We start from the raw sequence: 18,643 nt of genomic DNA on the forward strand, positions 1-18,643 counted from the left end.
GGAGGGGATGCAGTCTGATATCTCATGGCGTTCCATCTTTCCCTGCCCTCAACCCTGGCTTGTGATTAGCCCGATAAGCTCTTACCATACCGATAGGTATCTGGCCATGGAGTCTAATCATGGTATAGCTGTGGGCGAGCTCTTCACAATCGTTTACAAGGTTTCCGGAGATATATAGCATGTGCTTGCTTCCCATCATGTTCCACATCATCTTTTCTCACGCCTTGCAAAGGACCTCCCCTTTCGCTCTCGGTCAGCTTTCATCTTCCCCAGCTAGCCAGCACTTGCGAGTGGCTTGACGGGCTGAAATGGACCACGCTCCTGCAAATGAGGAACACATAGCCGCCGCAGCCCTGGGCCAGGGCGTGGGATATGGCATTGTGTTGGGTCTGGGAGGCGCTTTTGCGCTTGGTAAGATCCCTCCCCTCCCATCATGCAGTGCTCTTCTATCTGGATTGCTAACGCAGCAACAGGCATGATAGCGGTGACTTACATCCTGCGCCGGTACAACCGGGAGCTCCAGACCTCCGAAATGTTCAACACGGCCGGGCGCACCGTCAAATCCGGCCTGGTCGCCTCAGCCGTCGTCTCGTCCTGGACATGGGCGGCCACACTCCTGCAAAGCACCGGCGTGTGCTACAGATATGGCGTCTCCGGCCCCTTTTGGTACGCCTCGGGCGCCACGGTGCAGATCCTGCTCTTCGCTACGCTGGCTATTGAGCTCAAGAGACGCGCCCCGAATGCACATACTTATCTGGAAATCATCAAGGCGCGATACGGCACGTTTGCGCACATTGTGTTCTTGGTCTTTGGGCTTGCGACGAATATCCTGGTGTCGCTCATGTTGATTGTGGGCGGCTCGGCTACGGTCAATGCCTTGACGGGCATGCATACCATCGCTGCGAGTAAGTGGATGCATAGGTCTGGGGATGTAGAGGAGCTGGCTGACCCGATACATCCAAGTTTACCTTCTCCCTGTTGGTGTGGTCGCTTACACGCTCGTGGGCGGCCTCAAAGCCACCATCTTGACCGACTGGGCGCACACCTTTATCCTGCTGATTGTCCTCATCGTCTTTGCCCTGACGACGTATGCGTCTCACGAGGTCTTGGGCTCGCCCAGTGCGGTGTATGACCTGCTGGTGCAAGCTGCTGCTCGCCATCCGGTTGATGGCAACAAGGATGGCAGTTACCTTACGATGCAGTCTCGCGAGGGCGCCATTTTCTTTGTCATCAACATTGTTGGTAGGTTCTTCTCAACTCTGTCGAGCCACATACATTAGGGTAGTACTGATTCCGAGCCAGGCAACTTTGGCACCGTCTTCCTCGACAACGGCTACTACAACAAGGCCATCGCTGCCTCGCCCGTCCACGCACTCCCCGGGTACATTCTCGGCGGTCTCTCCTGGTTTGCCATCCCGTGGCTGACTGCTACGACCATGGGTCTCGCCGCCCTGGCGCTCGAGAACACGCCGTGGTTCCCTACGTATCCCGACCGAATGCTCGACTCGGACGTAAGCGCCGGCCTGGTTCTCCCGTATGCCGCAGTCGCGTTGCTCGGAAAAGGCGGCGCCGTTGGGACCCTGTTAATCGTCTTCATGGCTGTCACGAGCGCCACGTCCAGTCAGTTGATCGCCGTCAGCACGATTATTACGTACGATCTTTACCGGTCGTATTTTAACCCCGAGGCGAGCGGCAAGCGGTTGATCTACATGAGCCATACCATCGTCGTCGGCTATGGCATCTTCATTGCCACGTTTTCCGTTGGGCTTTATTACGCCGGCATTTCCATGGGGTATCTGTATTTGATGATGGGTGTTATCATTTCCTCCGCGGTGCTCCCGGCAACGCTCACTCTGATCTGGTATGTCATTCTTTGCGCTCTCATCTGTGCTACTCTGTATTAGATCACTGACTGACTGAACGTACTAATCAGGGCTGGCCAAAACAAATGGGCTGCCGCCCTCTCGCCAATCCTCGGTCTCGCCTGCGCGCTCATCGCCTGGCTGGTCACGGCCAAGCGGGAATGCGGTGACCTGGGCGTGGCCTGCACGGGATCCAACAACCCCATGCTGGCAGGCAACGTTGCGGCATTGCTCTCACCCATAGTTCTGATCGCCATTTTTACCCTGATCTTCGGCATTGACAAGTATGACTGGAAATCGATGATGGACATTCGCCGAGGCGACGATCATGACCTGGCTGATGCCGCGGGGCTGGACCTTGAGGAGATCCCCGGCGGCCACCACGAGTCGCGGGTCGAGTTTGAGGAGGAACAGAGGAAGCTGCAGAGGGCGAGCAAGATTAGCAAGTCAGCTACTGTCGTTATGGTAAGCCCCTGTCCCTGTCAAAACCATGCCCCGGAACCAAAGATGGTACGCTAACGACTACCGCAGACCCTCGCGTTCCTAATCCTCTGGCCAATGCCCATGTACGGATCGGGCTACATCTTCAGCAAGCCCTTCTTCACCGGCTGGGTCACGGTGGGCATCATCTGGATCTTCTGCTCTTTCATTGGTGTCGGCTTGTTCCCAGTCTTTGAGAGCCGCAGGACACTGGCGAGAACGTGCAGGTCGATTTATCTGGATCTTACGGGCAAGTCGCATCCCAAGACGATCCAGGCGCAGGAGGCTATCATGGCGGAGGGGAAGGATACACCTGGGGATGCCACGCCTCCGGAGACTGAGAAGGTGGCTATGCCGGGGGAGAAGGGGGGTGTGTAGGGGTGGGGATGAGGGATTAGGAGGTGATGGCAAAGTTGATTGCCTGCACTTTTTTGAGTCCAAGGTGGTTTGGGTTGGGTCTTGATGGAGGGACCCAGCCGAGAGGGATGTCCGGTTTTGTACCATTCGTTTTGAAGGAGACATGAGACATGTCAGGAGTAGCAACTTGAGGCTGCCAACTGCTTTGTTAGGTTGGAGCCCCAGGCGCAGAGATAGCTCGTGAAGCCAGGAAGATGATACCCATTACCAAAAGACCATGATCACATCACTCGACATCGAAGCATTGCTGATGTAGTAGGCTTCATAAGTCGTATTCAGACTCACTTACATGGCCGCTTAAACGCTCATAGCTTACCTGGTACTATGATACTATCATCTATGAGAGGAATCTGGACACAGACGACTCTGGACACACAAGATTTCCTGGTTCGTTGGTACCTCTACACTCTAGCCCTGAGATGGTGTGAGCGTAGCCGAGTCAGTTCAAGCTTTCGTTGATTCTTCCCTGACCTAAGGTGATCCCGTACTCGGCCGCTGCACGGCCTCAGGGCTCCATGTCGTTTCACTGCAAGGCCCCAAATGCGACGACTCTACTGTATAGGTATATAACTGCGTGTTGATTGGACTGCAAGTGACGACTTGACTGAAAAGATCCGATGCCATGATTTGACAGCTGACGATCTAACCGATTACTATAACCTTAATTATGACGATGACCTGACTGCAACAACCAGATTGCAACGACTGTACTTTCAACACAGTGATAGACCTTGTCGTTCTCGGAAACCAACCCTGATTGTGAAAACGAAGCTTCTGCGCTCCTTCAGATAGGTAAATGGAATGAGGCACCATCGTTCTCCTTACATATTTCCTGTCCCTAAGTAGGTACCTAGTTAACATGAATCTAGCCGTGACTGTAGTAGAATCTCCTGTACTACCTGGTAATAGGGGTCGTTTAGAGTCAGTTGAAGAACACGGTTATGGGTGCAAGGATAGGTAGGTGTGTCCGGCCTTAGGCGCTTAGGTACATGTACCCAAGGCTCAAGGATCTGGAAGACAACCTAAAGATATGGAGACACAGAGTACAATACAGTCAAAAACAAATCCCAGCTACGAGTCCTAGGGGTACTGTACCTCAATCTGAATCCGTGTCGACCATGTATCTTACCCCCGGCGCCCCGATATCTCAGCATAGTTGGAAAATGACAACTCGGTCTCCTCTTGATCATCGGGACCCGAACTGTCTGACTGCCTTGTGTCCCTCACAGCCGCTGTAACAAGGCGAGTTGCGGACACTGCCCATGCTCTAACAAACTTCGTGTTGAGTGACGACGGATCAGCCAATGCACCAGTCATTGGCTTTTTCAGATCTGCTTTCATAGCTGCATATGTACTGGGCAGTTCTCCATCTGCAAGCCGTGTTAAGGTACAGAAGCGTTAGCTTTGCGAAGACGATGGGGCTTTATAGAACTTAGGGAAGTGACCTAAGTTAGGGGGTACTAGGTACTTAGTTGAAAACTCGGGATAGTGCGTACACGGATATCTGCCAAGGTCGAAATCGGGCTTTGTCGACCTTTCTTCCACGGCGGCGACTAAATCGTTCCCCCACATAACAAATTGTTCGCAAAGATTCAGGAGCTTCTTTGGAACGTCCGGTTCGTTTACCGCCGCACTCTGGAACAACCCAGCGAACTTCGAAAGAAAGGAGTAAAGGAGTTTTCGTGGCTTAGATGTCGTTATATTCTTTGGTGGTTTGTACTCTGCGGCGAGACTCTGGGCAAGATTTGCGCAGTCACCGAGGAGGAAGATGATTCCCATAGAGTACTGCGCGCTCGTCATGGGTTTACCGACTGATGGAAGGTATAGATTCAGTCGGCATGTAGGGAGTATGATGCGTTCAGAGGCAAGCTGGGGTGCCATGGCAGGGAATATTTTTTCGAAGGACACGGCCAACGCCGCCAACCGCTGTGTAAAGCACTAGCAGCATTAAGCCTTGAGGTTGGGCGTTCAGGCATTCTGGAATCAGGGAGAGAAGATCGAGATTGGGCAGAAATCACGTGGTCAAGGTAGGTACCTACCTAGGTACCTACCTAAGCGTGCTGGCTTTCTCTTCGGCGCCTACAGCCTTTCCCTCCAGTTCTTGAGTCCAGTCACCAACCGCGCCGAAACCCTATACTCGTTCGATTTGTCCAGCATCCTCAAGTCAGGTGGTCCCGTTCACCTTGAGGATCTGGGTTGTTTTTAAACGGCATTATCCCGAGTTTTTGACTGTAATCAAACCCACCTTTCACACTGGAAGCCCCCATTGACTCATTGACGGGAGTCATTACCTACCTACCTAGGGAGGAAAACATGGGTGACAGAGGCGGACTCGGAGCCACCCCGGGGTCACCCGAAACCCGCATGGGAAACCCACATCAGTGTATGTGTGCTAAGAAGGCCTATGAAATTTGTCTGATAGTCTAATTGCAAGGGTTAATTGGGTGAATGAAGCCAATCCATTTCACAGCACAGATTATTGGGCGAAACTCGTCGACTATACAGGGGAAACCTCGCGAGACGACTTTACCCTGCTCGAGTTTGCAACGCTTCAACGTCTGAATCTCATCCATCTGCAGAATGAGCTCGCGCTTATCAAAGCAGACTTTGTTGGTTGTCGAAAAACATCGGAGGAACATATGGAGAAACTAAGAACACTCCTGCGGGAGTATGGTGAGTTACTTTGCCACATACACTCCCCTAGAACTCTCCCAGCGAGGCGACTTCTGTTACAATACTTAGTAGGTACCTTAGCCACCCCTACACCTCTAACAGAAGCCACAGCAACCGCCATCCGAGACCTCGACTACCTCACCCACCTCCCTCAAGTCACAGATCCCCAATCCATCCTAGACAAACGCATTCTCCTCTCCAACGCCTTCCCCTTGCTCGCAAATCGCGCCGGCGCCCCGTATTATTCGGTGTGTCTCACCATCCGTCGAGACGCAGTCCGGAAAACCGACGCAGTCCGCGAGTTTCTCCGCAAGAATCTTCCCCGCCGCCTCGCCTGGTCTGCCGAGGAGCGAGACGCCAACAAGCTTCGTTACAGCCAGCGTCTTCCCACCACTTCTGTACTCCCGCTCATTAGACCAGATCGCGCGTTTCCTGGTTGCTGTGGGTGGAGGTTGTCTAGTTGTTGTTCCCATGCTTGTCATGTCTTTCCAACCGTCGCAGACACGGAGCCTCGTAGTGGTGGCGGTGGCAGTCGTCTCGTTTGCGCTGATCATGAGTCTAGCGTTCCAGACTGATAACAAAGACACTCTGACGGCAACGGCTACGTATGCGGCTGTTTTGGTGGTGTTTGTTGGGACTAGTGGTACGGGGGCAGAGACAGGATCGTAAGAGTCGTTTGAACTGAGCCCCTGAACAGAACCCCTGAGCTTTGGTAAGGGAGAAATTCGCCCCGTTTTACTACCAAGTTTTCAAAAGTTTTCAAAGGCTGTGCCATTCAATGAGTAAATACCAGCCGACGCTAAGTCGGGACTATTTCTGGATTAGTTGAAGGTGACGAGGACCTAGTAATCACGTCTGGTGTGGCTAGCAGGTCGGCGACCCCTGGACCACAGCATACAACGGCACCTCTCAGGAGTCACATCCTAGATCCAATCCAGTCAGCCCTCATCAGCTCTCATCAGCAGAAAGGAATGCTACGATGCAACCGAGACTTACCTCTCGACCGGCTTAATCCCCAGCAACCGCATGCCATTCCCAAGCACCTGCCTGGCAGCATCATACAACCCCGCCCTCGCAAGACTCGCCGCAGGCCCTTCCTCTGCACCAACCACCTTCAGCACGTCATAGCTCGACGACAACTGATGCGCAAGACGAAAGAGATAGGTCAGTATGGTAGACGGCTCCAGGTTCTTGTATGCTGTGCCCGTCACGTCAGGGTACTGTGCCATGGTCCGCAGCAGGGCGGTTGAATGAGGGTCTTCGAGGTAGGAGTGGTCAATCTCAATATACGTAGCGTGGTGGGTATGGGTATGGGGAGGGGTGAGGTTGGGGTATTGGGATTGGGATTGGAATTTGCGGAGGATGGAAGAGAGTCTTGCGTGGCAGTATTGTAAGTACGGCCCTGTGTCGCCTTCAAAAGATAGCATGCGGTTAATGTCAAAGAGGTAGTTGTTGATTCGCTTCCCGGACATGTCCTGGACCATGACGGCTGTAATCCCAATCGTATCGGCCACCGCCGCCGGGTTTTCCACCTGCGCGTACTTGTCTGGGTTGGATTTCATCAGGTCGTGCATGGCGCTGCCGCATTTGTCCAGTATATCACTCAGGAGTTGGACTTTGCCCAGCCGGGAGGACATGCCCAATACCTTGCCGAAGTTGATGTGCTTCAGTTTGGCGGCGAGGTCCGGAAGGCCCATCAGCTCGACTGTCTTGAAGACACGTTGGAAGTATAGATCCTGTTCGGAAGAGACGACGTAGATCATCTCGTCGAAGGAGTATTGTTTTGCACGGTCCAGAATGGCTGCTACGTCGCGGAGGAGGTAGGTAGTTGACCCCGTCCGGCCGCGGACGATGGCGGTTCCGAGGTGCTTTGCGCCGTGTTGGGTGAAGTCGATGATCCAGGAGCCTTTGTCTTCGCGGTAGATGCCTTTTTGTTTTAGGAGGGCCTCGACCGCGGTGATTGTTTGCGGTTGAACCTGGGATTCGCCAGCGTATTCGTCGAACCTGATGCCCAAGCGGGCGTATATGTCGATGTACCGCTTGATGCTGATGTCGCGGAACCGTTTCCAAAGAGCAATAGCTGCTTCATCGTCGTCTTCCATACGCTTGAAGAAGGCGTTGCGTTTTGCAAATAGGCCTTGTGATTCAATTTCGGTGGTATCGAAGCCTTCGTCCCTGGCTTTCTTGCTTGCTGCCTCCTCTGGCTTGAACTCGGCGTTGATCTTGACGTAGACGTCGAGGAGATGCTTTAGTGGCTGGGTCTGCAGCAGCTCTTCTGACCCGTACTTCTCCCATCCCACGGCCAGCAGTCCGAATTGTTTTCCCCAGTCGCCGAGGTAGTTGATTCTCACCACTTCCCAGCCCATGTTCTCATAGATATTGGCGACAAAGGCACCGATTATGGTGCTCCGAAGGTGCCCAGCGTGGAACTCCTTGGCAATGTTTGGCGAGGAGAACTCGACAATGGCCTTCTTCTTGTGTCCGAGAGTTGGGTTCTGCCCGTAGGAGGCCTTGCGCTCTTGTATGAATGGTAGTACGAGGCGAGGCAGCAGCTTGGGCGCATAGAAGAACGGGAGATAACTCCCCATTGGTGCGGGAGGATTGACCAGGGGGAGTGCCGGGAACTAGACTGGTGTCAGGCACACTAGGTCTGAGGCTGCAAGGAAAGAATGGGGGTCCTCGGACCTTAGCAGCTAACTTTACACCAAGTTCCTCGGGCTTGACGGCTTTGACCCTGAGTCGCGGCAGCACCAGCGTTATGTCTCCTTGAGAGGGCTTGGAGGTCCATTGCAAGGAATCGTACAACAGATTCCGGTCACAATCAATTAGCTTTTCCAGAGCGGCTGCAATATATGACCGATAAATGTCGACGGGGTTATGAATCGGGCTTGTGGATGGGAAGGCAGGAATAGGGATGGGTAGTCCCAACTCCTTAAGGTATGCCTCGAAGGCTGGGAGACAGAGGGTTTTTGGTTCTGTAGAGGATTCCATGGCCAAACCAGGTCCGTGGTTTGCAACTGTTTGAGTATGCGTATCACCTTCGGCCGTTGGGTTTCTTGGGGAAGACAGTGTTCTTGTTGCGGGATTGTGAGTGAATTCGCAGAAGATGCGCAGGGGCGGGGTCCTTTATGTTGTTGTTGGTTCTCAGTTCAGGTTGTGACTCACAAGAGATGGGACCAAATCTTGTCAGGGTTGGATACTCACCAACCTTTACCTACGACCTAATAAAGTAGATGTAGCGATAGATCTGAGAGAACCATTGCTTCTTTGTGGCTGGGTGTTGCGACCGTCAAGCGGAGTTTCTTGGGGACCAAACAAACCCACGATCTATGTAGGTATGTTCGAAGGGACTAATCAGGTGTTTGGAACCCCTCGGAGATTGAAGCGAGTTACTAGTAGATGGTCCGTCGACCAAGGTTTCCATGACACAGTAACAACTTGAAAACACCTTACATAGAAGTCAGCGTGAGTGCTGAGTGCTGACATAGGTAAGTTATGTATCAAGGTGTCTGGTTGAGCATCATGAGACTGACTAGGTACTTACATGTAAGGAGTAAGGAGTTGTCACAAACATCTGCAAGGGGTAACGGGCAGCAAAGGTCTATGAACATTTATTTGACTACTTATCCCTATAGATATTCTGCCTTTACATCCATAGTATCTATTATAAGATCTGAGAATGCCTTGAACTTGATGGCAATCGCACCTTATAACTAGAGTTACTAGACCGGATCCTTGAATCAAGCAGAACCGGCCTGTGGTTCACGCCACAGCATCGAGCAATGCACTGTCCCATAAACATCATACGCGTCCCCGACCTGCTCAAACCCGAGCGACTGATACAATCCTTTCCCCTCAGGCGTCGCGATGAGAAACGCAGCCTTTCCCTGCTCTCGGGCAAGGTTCAGACCGTGCTGCACCAGCATTCGGCCGATGCCCCGGCGCTGATGCGCTGGGTCGACGCCGAGGATCATGAGATCTAAGTAATAAACACATTAGTCGAGCTTGGTGAACTACTAGAGCCTCTGGTTAAGAATTGGACTTACACCATAAATCCCTATGCCCCTCCTCCCCAAGCGCCTCCTTAATCTTCCTCTCCCCCATTTCCATAATCGCCCTCGCCCGTTCCCGATCCAGCGTCGGAGGCGTCGGATCCCGGTCCACCTCCGGAGCCCCAGCATTGGACTGCTCTTCGGAACAGGGCAATTCCCACTGGCAGTATCCTACTACTTCTGGTTCTGCTGTCGTGCCGTCTTGCGGGTCATCGATAGCGACGTAGGTCAGTTTGCCTTCTTTGAGTCTTCGAGTATTTCTTGCGGCGCGCCAGAGTGCCTCGTCCAATCCGGGATCGCCGGTTGGGGATTTGGAGTATAACTCGGGAGGGAAGAGTGCCCGGGAGACGGTGTCGCGGAAGGCATCGCGGCCGATGCAGCCGATGCGGAAACTGTCGGCTTCGGTGGCGGGGCGGATTCGGAGTGGCATTGTGTGGGTGAGATGAGATTGATGAGGAACCAAGAGTGTGAACTGTCAAGGCTGGGCGAATCGCTAATAAACTATCTCCAGGCTATTGTAAACAGCTACACTGCATGTGAACTTAAAAGGCCTGGCTTTGGGTACGTAAATACTTGCGTATGCCTCGAAGATCGTTCTGAGTTGCGTGGTCCTCGTCGCCCCCGGTGACTCATTTGGAGCAGACAAATTCGCAAATTGAAGCCAACCTCGGACTCTGGGAGTGGGTACATGTAAGAACTAGCAGGTCAAGATGTGAGGGGTACTTTACTCTCACTTCTCAATCCTCAGACTCGGATCTGCCAGGACTTGTAGCTTAGGACATATGAAGCCATTGCTCGATGCGTGTAATAACCACCGTTGAAGCGGCCTCTCAGGCCTCCGCACGGATGAACATCCTGAAGATCCCCTGACGCCGTCCTGACCCTATGTATTTAGTGATCAGTCGGCAGGAAAAGGGGCAACCCTAACCCCTCTTCCGTCCCGGCTAAAAGGTCAAGGTGGACCGACCTCCACGAGTTTGAGTCAAGTCTTTGAGAGTGAAAATTCAAACACACACTCTCTCACATAACGCGTGTCCTCTCGACTTCAACAGTCTGCACGCCAACAACATCAGCAGCCACCATGTCTCACGACCACTACCTCACCCTGTCCTGCCCCGACAAGCCGGGCATCGTGCACGCCGTAACAGGCATCTTCGCACGCGAGGGCCTCAACATCCTGTCCCTCCAACAATTCTCCGACCCAACCACGCAAAAATTCTTCATGCGTGTGCACTTTGGCCCTACGCCCTCCGAGTCGACCTCCTCCCTCCGCCCAGCCTTCGACTCTCTCGCCGCAGACTACCAAATGACGTACGACATCCGCCCCGTGGCCCAAAAGCCCCGCGTGCTCATCATGGTGTCAAAAATCGGCCACTGTCTCAACGACCTGCTGTTCCGCGCGAAAACCGGCCAGCTGCCGATTGAGATCCCATTGATTGTCTCCAACCACCCGGATTTTGCCCCGTTGGCTGCGAGTTATGGGATTGAGTTCCGCCATTTGCCGGTTACGAAAGAGACCAAGGCAGAGCAGGAGGGCAAGATTCTCGAGTTGATCAGGGAGAGGGAGATTGAGTTGGTTGTCCTGGCGAGGTACATGCAGGTGCTCAGCCCGATGTTGTGTGAGGCAATGTCGGGCAGGATTATCAATATCCATCATAGCTTCCTGCCGAGCTTTAAGGGGGCGAAGCCGTACCATCAGGCTTATGATCGCGGGGTGAAGATTATTGGTGCTACGGCGCACTTTGTCACGGCGGATCTGGATGAGGGACCGATTATTGAGCAGAGGGTTACGAGGGTTGATCATAGCTTGAGTCCGAAGGAGTTGGTTGATGAGGGATCGAATGTGGAAAGTCAGGTGCTTGCGGCGGCGGTTAAGTGGTATGCCGAACGCAGGGTGTTTCTGAATGGAACGCGGACGGTGGTTTTCTAGGTGCGCTGTCAAAAATGGGCGGACTGTACGTTATCCCGCAGGGACAGAAAATGCAGTGGTGTAGGTAGGTATCTACAAAACCTGTATGGGGGAGAGGGTTGCCATTGGGGTTTGGGCAAATCTGTGTTGGGATTATCTATGGCGGGGCGAATGAGGGCAGTCTGGTTGCGATTGAAACCGTATCTGCCTGTTTCGTCGACGTCAATGAAAGATTGCTGTACTCTGGGATCAAATATCCCAGAGCCTTGTTAGGTCAGGAGGTAGGCAACGTTTTGCCCATGGGCATTGGCCGTCACCTACCCCGTGCTCTGTTAAAGCATTGGAGGAATCCAACCTGTTTGTTCTCTCTGGGCGGTCCCCTTGCCAATTGATGCAGCCGAGGGTTGGCACACAACATACGAATCAAAGACGTGAAAACGACCTAGTGTACGGCAGTGTTCTACACAGCTTCCATCCAGAACGAAATAGATATCTCCGAGATCCGATCTCCGAATTGCCGGACCCACCTCGGGGTTCCCCGCCCCCGCAGTCGTACGATGTCCCTCTCGCACCAACGAGGAGCGCCAATTGCGAGATGCGACTCGTTAAACCAGCGATAGGCTTTGAAACGGAGATAAGTAGGTGTCAAGTGCTTGTAATACCTGTAAAAAGGGAGAGACATTGTGAAATGAGGGCAGTTTCTGTAGTGGGTATACTGTGGTCTCAATTGCAGTTTGTAGCGCATGACATCACTGCCGCCCATCGCTCCTGCCCTGTCTGCGCCCTACTGTGTAATCCCAACTGGAGTTTAGTTCATTCCGGGGTGGGGTCTAGGCCTTCATTCCGCTATCAGATGGCCCCTCCAATTTTCAGTGGCGGGACATCCGAGCGATAACAACTGAGCAACGTCACAACTTGCCCCAACCACCTCAATGCTCATTTCTCAACACCACATTTGAGCATTTTCTTGCGCGCCACGGCACGCTCCCCTCAGGCAGCAACCCACAATGCCGAATCGCCCAGCCCTGGTCCGACCACACTGCGCCGCAACGAGCGCCTCGGCAGCGGGGTCTCGCCGGTCTCGCACATCCGGCTCGTTCCACGCCGGCGAGCCCTTCCCCGTCCTCTCGCCCTACCAGGAGGAACCTGTCGCAAGCAGCAGCCGACGCCGAAAGAGTTCAGTCCGGGATGCCCGCCCAATTCCTGCCCGACAGCCGACCGCGAGGTACCATACTTTCCCCACATCCCCGCCTGCGACGCCGTCTGCCTCGGGCGCGTCCCCGCAGCAATCGTACCCTTGGTACAAACGACTGTTTCGAACGCAATCCCAAGAAGGGGACCGAGACGCGGGTGAAAGGGACAATGGCGCAGGCACCACTTCGTTCGAGACTCAATCAATCGACCGAGACACAAGAGACAGAGACAACAAATGGATAGGCAAGGGCAAGGGCGCCCCCGGCGACGGCGCAGACGACACCGACGCCGCGGGAGATACGGATCTTGATACAACCCCATTACCATGGCAGCAACTCGGCTTACTCGCCTTACTCTCCCTAGCCGAACAAACCGCCCTCAACTCCATCGGCCCGTACCTGCCCTCCATGGTCGCCTCATTCGACGAAATCCCCTCCGGCGAAGAAGGCCTTTTCGTCGGCCTACTAGCCTCAGCATTCGCCCTCGCGCAGCTCGCCACCAACCTGGTCTGGGGATACCTCTCTGACCGGGTAGGCCGGAAACCGACAATGCTATTGGGCACGTCCCTGCTGGCGGGGTGTTTTGTCTTCTTTGGGCTTTGCACGACGTACGTGCAGCTGCTCATGGTGCATGTTGCGATGGGGCTGCTGAATGGGAATGCGGCGATTGTCCCGACGTGTTTGGGCGAGGTGACGGATCGGACGAATCAGAGTAAGGCGTTTACCTGGTTGCCGGTGATTTATAGTCTGGGGAGCATCACGGGGCCGGCGCTGGGCGGGTTGTTGGTTGGGGTTATGGGCGGGGAGGAGTATCCGTTTTTGGCGCCCAACTTGCTGTCGGCCGCGCTGCTGATCTTGAGTGTGGTTGTGCTGGCGGTGTGGTTTGAGGAGACGCTAGAGGGGAGTGATGCAAACGGAGCTGGCTGTGGGCGCGACCGGATCAAGGCGGTGATCGAGTGGTGCGCTGGGGTGTGGCCGGGGCTAAAGAGACGCTTAGGCGTGAAGGGAAGAGGGGGGCAATACCCGGTTGATACCCGGGACGACCAGCACTCTGACCTCGTTGATGGGCACGACCGGCAGGGCCTGCTCGATTCCGTCAGCGAGGTTGATGAAGATGACAACTCCGTCAACAAACATGCTGAGTACCAGGTGCCGACTTTCAGACAGCTGGTAAACCGCAATACGCTCGCTGTGCTGGGCACATACCTCGTTTTCCAGCTCGCTAATATATCCTACAACTCGCTCTATCCGATATTCGCCTCCTCGCCCCTGCCAACTGGCCGCAATCTTGGACCTGGGACGATCGGCCTCAGCCTGTCCTTCGCGGGACTGGCAACGATTACGTTCCAAGCCTTTCTGTTTCAGAGGCTGAAAGCACGCATAGGGAACTTGGGTACATATCGATATTCATTGCTGGGCATGGCGCTGAGCATGTCGTTGATGCCTTGGGTTGGGTATTCCGATAACATGCCACGTTTGGGGCTTTGGACTGGCAAGGTCTGGCTGTATGGAGAGCTGGGAGGGATTCTGATTCTCAAGAATATCTGTGCTGTTGGTGGGCTTAGCAGTGTCATGCTTCTGGTGAGTTCATCTGCTATTTTTCCTGAGCCGTTGGCATATTTGCTACCTCTGGGTCACGTCTATGGCATTTTCTGTGTGTCTTTACGGACCCTTCCCCCGATTCCATTACGCTTCACTGCATTTCCCCTTGACCACCCTCCAGTTACACCCCACCTCGTCAGTATTCATTCACTAACCAGCCCGATTCATGATATGATAGATCACCAATTCCGCCCCTTCGCACGAGACGCTTGGCACCCTCAACGGCATCGCCCAGACCCTTTCGGCCGCCGGCCGCAGTGTCGGGCCGTTCCTCTCCGGCAGCATATTCACCCTGTCTACCCGTGTGAGACCAAAAGGGGAGGCTCTGGCATGGGGCATTTTTGCCGGCATCACCCTCGGTGGTTGGCTCGGGTCCTTTGCGATACGCGGCCGCGGTTTGGAAAGTGCGGATTGTGTTGTCAATGATGATGATGAGGAGGAGGGTGAAGAAGATTTCAGATACGACGACGAGGAAAGGGGTCTGGAGAGGTGATGCAGTGTTTGGCGCCAGGGGATTCGGCAACAAGGGGAAGAGAAGCGGGCCCAACTTTGGTCTCGTGGGCGTGTGACTCGCGTCTTTCTGCCAATGTACTGGCGATCTTCATGTTTACTGGGGCCGCTCCTGATGTCTGGCGTCAGGGGAACAAAGGGAAGAGAAACAGGGTCGTGTGACTCGTGTTTGCTTGCCTACTATAGACTGGCTATCTGCATGTTTACTGAGGCGACTGTCTGACGAGATGTCAGGGTTAGAAGGATTGTGTATGACTGCTTCAGGTTTCGAATCCGCCAGTCGTTCGTCAGGCAGGGAGTCAATGTAGCCATTCAGCAGTGGGCAAGCAGGATGCCATCAGCTACGATCGACGGCGACCATTCTAACTTCATTGGAATGGCCCATTGGCAGTTCAGATAGGTATCTGACTGCATTCTTGTGGCCTTATCATGACGCAGTTTTGAAGCTCAGGTGGAAGGCTCTGGGATACCCTTCGATGACCATCTTGCCAACCCGATGCAGTGGAATTCCATACGGTTCTCCCACCTTAGTACGTCAATATCGTCCAATCCCACTTGCACGTCATTCGGCACATTATCTACGTGAGTGAGCTAACCATATTTTACTAGTAAGAAGTTACGAGTGAGACTCAAGAGGCACAGCCTCTTAGACCTTTGCCAAGCACCATTCAGCCCTACCGCTGCGGCACGTTGATCTGAATGCCGGCGCCCCGCCTTCAGCAGGACAGGGGTTGGGATGACGGGTATGAGATAATCTGATTCGGACGAAACCGGCATCAGCTTGGGTGCCTTGCTCAAAAAGACGAACTGCCTTGGTATATCTGCGCGTTGCTGGGGAGCTCGTACAGTGATCGGAGGTCACAACTCCCAAACAATGCTGTGTCAGCTTCTCCAATGCAACGCTGGCGGCCGGCGAGAGGGACATGTCGCCTGAAACTCGCCCAGTGACGCATATTCGATCCATGTGCAACCGTAACTCAACCCACTGAGTTGACGAGAATGAGACTTTGACGTCCCGAACCTTATTCATATTCGGTATCTATAGGGGGAGTAAGGAGGATTTCCGGTTTTGCGGATATTGTTTACGAGTGACTCTTGTTTACGAACGTACTGTACAAACAACGATCCTACAAGGGCATGGTAAACCTTCACTTACGTCAACATGAAGCTACATCAATACCACTCATGATAATACATTTTTCTCAAGAGAGCAACCGCCTATGATGACCTGAGGCCAACAGCTAACCAACCTAGTTACTAGTATACTAGTAGTGAAAAAAAGGTACAGAGTCATAGGTACCTATACAGCATACCTGCTGTACCTAGGTGGGTTAAGACCTCGTCTGGAGATACTAGGTAAGAATGGGTACCTTACCAGTCACCCATAACGTCAGGCACATATCCTCCCGGTCACGGAACAGTTGAGTTATCTTCTCACATCTGTGTAGCCGAACGCCACAGCTCTGTCTCTTGTCATCATAGTCCAATAGGTGAAGCCTTGGCAACGTTCCGTCACCCCGTGCCTTAATGATCTTCCTATCATACCCACTACGCCGTCGCTCGTAGCCGGCGCGGGCTCCGCGGGCGCCCGGGACTGCCCTAGCCTACCGTCATACCGGTATGCCACATGGTTTTGAGGAGGTAGCAGTCTTCCGTCTCATTATTCGTGGTTGATGTGTTCTCTAGCTCTCATTCGCTGATCAGTGTAACATGCCAGTCTACGAAGCTACTGTTTTGCTCTTTGGATGTGCAATCCACATCTAAGTAGTACGCATGTATCACCTTTGCCGCATTACTCAGGGGTTGGGTATCCCCAGCAGAATCCAAACTTTGACGGCTGCCTTGAGATCGTATCCCATCATCAGCCACATGACCTACCCATTGATCACGATCATCCAAAGCGTAATAGCAAGGTAGCCTTGCTTATCAGATCCTACACCTTGTGCATAGGTTCTTACCTGAAGCTTTACCTATGAGTCTGCTCGCCGGTATGTAACTTTGGCTCATGACCGGTACCTCAGCTCAACATGAACCTTACCTAAGTTTGCCACACATCTCTATACCTTGATGCCGACCATAGAGGTTATGGACTTGACCATCCTGACAATGGAGGCTCACACGAACATCAGGCAGCAAGATTGGGGAATAAGGCTGGTGATACTTGCCTGTTTACGGTGTAAGCCGTCCACGGACATATCGGGGGTCTCGTCTTCGGCACTTCCGTATGAGCAAAACCTATGATCGAAGGCAGTGTATGAGATGTGGGTTAAACCAGGAGTATAAACCCACTACCTTCGACCGCTCAAGTTGAACGCCATCAAGCCTCTAGCTCAGAACATTCATCACCATCCTCGAACTGACCCCTTTACTGGTATCCGTTACACCAGTGGAACTACCTGCGGCAACTGCTATTACCCCTGCCACTAAAAGGACTTCCTCAACCCAAAATGTCTTCGTCTCGATCAAAGGGCTCATCAAAAGGCTCAGGCTCATCAAGCAGCAAGAACGGAAAATCAAGCCAGGTAGCCTCCTTTTCTCACCCCCTTCTTTCACCAACGGCAACAACCTTGAAATAGTAGCCCCCAACAACACGAAGTATCTGCTAACCCCTATCCATTCATTCCCCCCACTCCAGTCCACCCGCCAACTAATCGAATCCCTCACCACCCACCGGGTAAACACCCTCACCGAGCTCTGCCGGATCGAGCGGGTCGCCGCGTCCTGCGAGTCCGAGGACGACGCCCGCGCCTTCCAGGGGCCCATGACCGCCGCCTGGGCGTACTATGTCAGCAGCAACCAGATGCTCTCTGAGCTGCGCGGGCTCACGCCGAATTACCCCTTTTGCGGGGATATCTTGACCTATGCCCAGGCGCTGGTGAGGAGTGATCCGGATTCGAATAGGAGTTGGAATCTGGCTTGGTTGTGTCTTGTTAAGATTGTTGAGGGGTATGTTGAGTGTTGCTTGGTGATGGGGGGGGGGGGGGGGGGGGGGGGGTTATGAACCTCAAAAGGGAGATGGCTGACTTGTTCTGGTGATGTAGGAACTTGGTGGCTACCTATGCCATGTCTGAAGCGGCCCGGCCGGAGATGTGGGGTGAGACGCAACCGGATGAGGAGCAAATCCAGCAGCTCGCGGCTTGCTTTGAGTATGAATGGAATGGAGCGGTGCAGGCTATGCTGCAGCACTGGACGGTTGCGCCGACGTGGTATTAGACGGGATGGTTCAGTTGGTACGGGACCAAGGCCGTGAGTCTGACTAGACTTGCGAGGTTGGCTTGAAAAGGAGAGGGTTCATGGATAGGGTGTAGACGGATTGGACCATCAAAGGTTGTTGGAACCGGGGACTCGATGCTGTCTGGTACAGGCGAGGGGTCTCTGTGTATACTACATGTAGTACTAGTCCTGTGTACTCTCAACTCAGCACGTTGCCTACCTAAGGTACATAGGTAAATACATACAGTTGTTCATGTCGTTCCAGCACCCGAAGGTCAGACCTATCTTACTCTCCTTTATGCACTCGCTATTATATCACCGATACTACATCTGTTGGGCGATTGTGCTTACTATAACGCTTATCATGCGTAAATTAGAGGCGAAATACATAGGAATATCTCCGTCCGCAATTTTCTCTGTGACATCTTGGTCCGAATCGCCCTCTGACATCTAAGCGCCCTCCAGCTTGAAACCTGAACCACACCCGAGGAAAGTGTTGTACTGTACATACAAGTCGTCGTTCAACCCACTGTAATATCATGGTCCGCTTCGTCCTGTGATCTGACTTGCTTCTTCGCTCTACCTTCTTAGCTACCTAGTCTAAGTCATAGATGTTCTCACCAGTAATAGGGTGCAAGTGAGGTTGCTGCTGTGCTAGAGGTTGTTGCTGTTGTCCGAGTTGTTGCTGTTGTCCGAGTTGTTGCTGTTGTCCGAGTTGTTGCTGTTGTCCGA

At 53.4% G+C, this 18,643-nt stretch overlaps 9 protein-coding genes across 9 annotated transcripts in view; 5 read left to right on the forward strand and 4 right to left on the reverse strand.

Moving 5' to 3' along the window:
- Positions 1-308: 308 nt before the first annotated feature.
- Positions 309-2,720, forward strand: N656DRAFT_765008 (Na+/solute symporter; the record flags this gene model as incomplete). Its single annotated transcript, XM_064813370.1, has 6 exons — positions 309-411; positions 474-905; positions 964-1,242; positions 1,303-1,861; positions 1,934-2,327; positions 2,394-2,720. The coding sequence occupies 6 exons, from the start codon at positions 309-311 to the stop codon at positions 2,718-2,720; spliced, it is 2,094 nt and encodes a 697-aa protein (XP_064675466.1).
- Positions 2,721-4,077: 1,357 nt separating this feature from the next.
- On the reverse strand, positions 4,078-4,731 carry N656DRAFT_69274 (uncharacterized protein). The gene has a single exon (XM_064810664.1). The coding sequence runs from the start codon at positions 4,638-4,640 to the stop codon at positions 4,158-4,160; it is 483 nt and encodes a 160-aa protein (XP_064675467.1). The 5' UTR covers positions 4,641-4,731; the 3' UTR covers positions 4,078-4,157.
- Positions 4,732-4,968: 237 nt separating this feature from the next.
- N656DRAFT_69339 (uncharacterized protein) lies at positions 4,969-6,216 on the forward strand. Its single transcript, XM_064810668.1, has 3 exons — positions 4,969-5,142; positions 5,214-5,432; positions 5,544-6,216. The coding sequence occupies exons 1-3, from the start codon at positions 5,073-5,075 to the stop codon at positions 6,005-6,007; spliced, it is 753 nt and encodes a 250-aa protein (XP_064675468.1). The 5' UTR covers positions 4,969-5,072; the 3' UTR covers positions 6,008-6,216.
- N656DRAFT_69369 (arginyl-tRNA synthetase) lies at positions 6,178-8,677 on the reverse strand. The gene is made up of 4 exons (XM_064810672.1): positions 8,651-8,677; positions 8,118-8,505; positions 6,429-8,056; positions 6,178-6,355 (listed from the first exon to the last, which is right to left on the reverse strand). Exons 2-4 carry the CDS (start codon positions 8,421-8,423, stop codon positions 6,349-6,351), a joined length of 1,941 nt encoding a protein of 646 aa, XP_064675469.1. The 5' UTR covers positions 8,424-8,505; positions 8,651-8,677; the 3' UTR covers positions 6,178-6,348.
- Positions 8,678-9,026: 349 nt separating this feature from the next.
- On the reverse strand, positions 9,027-10,331 carry N656DRAFT_774124 (acyl-CoA N-acyltransferase). The gene is made up of 3 exons (XM_064814198.1): positions 10,213-10,331; positions 9,479-10,158; positions 9,027-9,411 (listed from the first exon to the last, which is right to left on the reverse strand). Exons 2-3 carry the CDS (start codon positions 9,912-9,914, stop codon positions 9,173-9,175), a joined length of 675 nt encoding a protein of 224 aa, XP_064675470.1. The 5' UTR covers positions 9,915-10,158; positions 10,213-10,331; the 3' UTR covers positions 9,027-9,172.
- Positions 10,238-11,897, forward strand: N656DRAFT_774125 (Formyltetrahydrofolate deformylase). The gene has a single exon (XM_064814199.1). The coding sequence runs from the start codon at positions 10,566-10,568 to the stop codon at positions 11,412-11,414; it is 849 nt and encodes a 282-aa protein (XP_064675471.1). The 5' UTR covers positions 10,238-10,565; the 3' UTR covers positions 11,415-11,897.
- A 503-nt stretch (positions 11,898-12,400) lies between these two features.
- Positions 12,401-14,681, forward strand: N656DRAFT_700255 (MFS general substrate transporter; the record flags this gene model as incomplete). The annotated part of the gene is made up of 2 exons (XM_064810852.1): positions 12,401-14,167; positions 14,367-14,681. The coding sequence occupies 2 exons, from the start codon at positions 12,401-12,403 to the stop codon at positions 14,679-14,681; spliced, it is 2,082 nt and encodes a 693-aa protein (XP_064675472.1).
- Positions 14,682-17,145: 2,464 nt separating this feature from the next.
- Positions 17,146-17,911, forward strand: N656DRAFT_794314 (uncharacterized protein; the record flags this gene model as incomplete). Its single annotated transcript, XM_064817264.1, has 3 exons — positions 17,146-17,220; positions 17,334-17,644; positions 17,740-17,911. The coding sequence occupies 3 exons, from the start codon at positions 17,146-17,148 to the stop codon at positions 17,909-17,911; spliced, it is 558 nt and encodes a 185-aa protein (XP_064675473.1).
- Positions 17,912-18,465: 554 nt separating this feature from the next.
- Positions 18,466-18,643, reverse strand: part of N656DRAFT_69473 (uncharacterized protein) — a 1,393-nt gene continuing 1,215 nt past the window's right edge. Inside the window, exon 4 of the mRNA XM_064810680.1 lies at positions 18,466-18,643. Coding sequence (XP_064675474.1) covers positions 18,566-18,643 — 78 coding nt within the window. The 3' untranslated portion in view covers positions 18,466-18,565.

The sequence above is a fragment of the Canariomyces notabilis genome (assembly GCF_033297395.1).
Source record: "Canariomyces notabilis strain CBS 508.74 unplaced genomic scaffold N656scaffold_1, whole genome shotgun sequence".
NCBI lineage: Eukaryota > Fungi > Ascomycota > Sordariomycetes > Sordariales > Chaetomiaceae > Canariomyces > Canariomyces notabilis.

Excerpts from the sequence above, each read along its gene's own strand:
- N656DRAFT_69274 (XM_064810664.1), bottom strand. The coding sequence starts at position 4,640 with ATGGCACCCCAGCTTGCCTCTGAACGCATCATACTCCCTACATGCCGA.
- N656DRAFT_69339 (XM_064810668.1), top strand. The coding sequence starts at position 5,073 with ATGGGTGACAGAGGCGGACTCGGAGCCACCCCGGGGTCACCCGAAACC. Across the intron at positions 5,143-5,213 it reads CATGGGAAACCCACATCAGT|CCAATCCATTTCACAGCACA; the intron begins GTATGTGTGCTA and ends GGGTGAATGAAG. Across the intron at positions 5,433-5,543 it reads AACACTCCTGCGGGAGTATG|CAACCGCCATCCGAGACCTC; the intron begins GTGAGTTACTTT and ends CAGAAGCCACAG.
- N656DRAFT_69369 (XM_064810672.1), bottom strand. The coding sequence starts at position 8,423 with ATGGAATCCTCTACAGAACCAAAAACCCTCTGTCTCCCAGCCTTCGAG. Across the intron at positions 8,057-8,117 it reads GTGTAAAGTTAGCTGCTAAG|TTCCCGGCACTCCCCCTGGT; the intron begins GTCCGAGGACCC and ends ACACCAGTCTAG.
- N656DRAFT_774124 (XM_064814198.1), bottom strand. The coding sequence starts at position 9,914 with ATGCCACTCCGAATCCGCCCCGCCACCGAAGCCGACAGTTTCCGCATC. Across the intron at positions 9,412-9,478 it reads GGGGCATAGGGATTTATGGT|ATCTCATGATCCTCGGCGTC; the intron begins GTAAGTCCAATT and ends TTTATTACTTAG.
- N656DRAFT_774125 (XM_064814199.1), top strand. The coding sequence starts at position 10,566 with ATGTCTCACGACCACTACCTCACCCTGTCCTGCCCCGACAAGCCGGGC.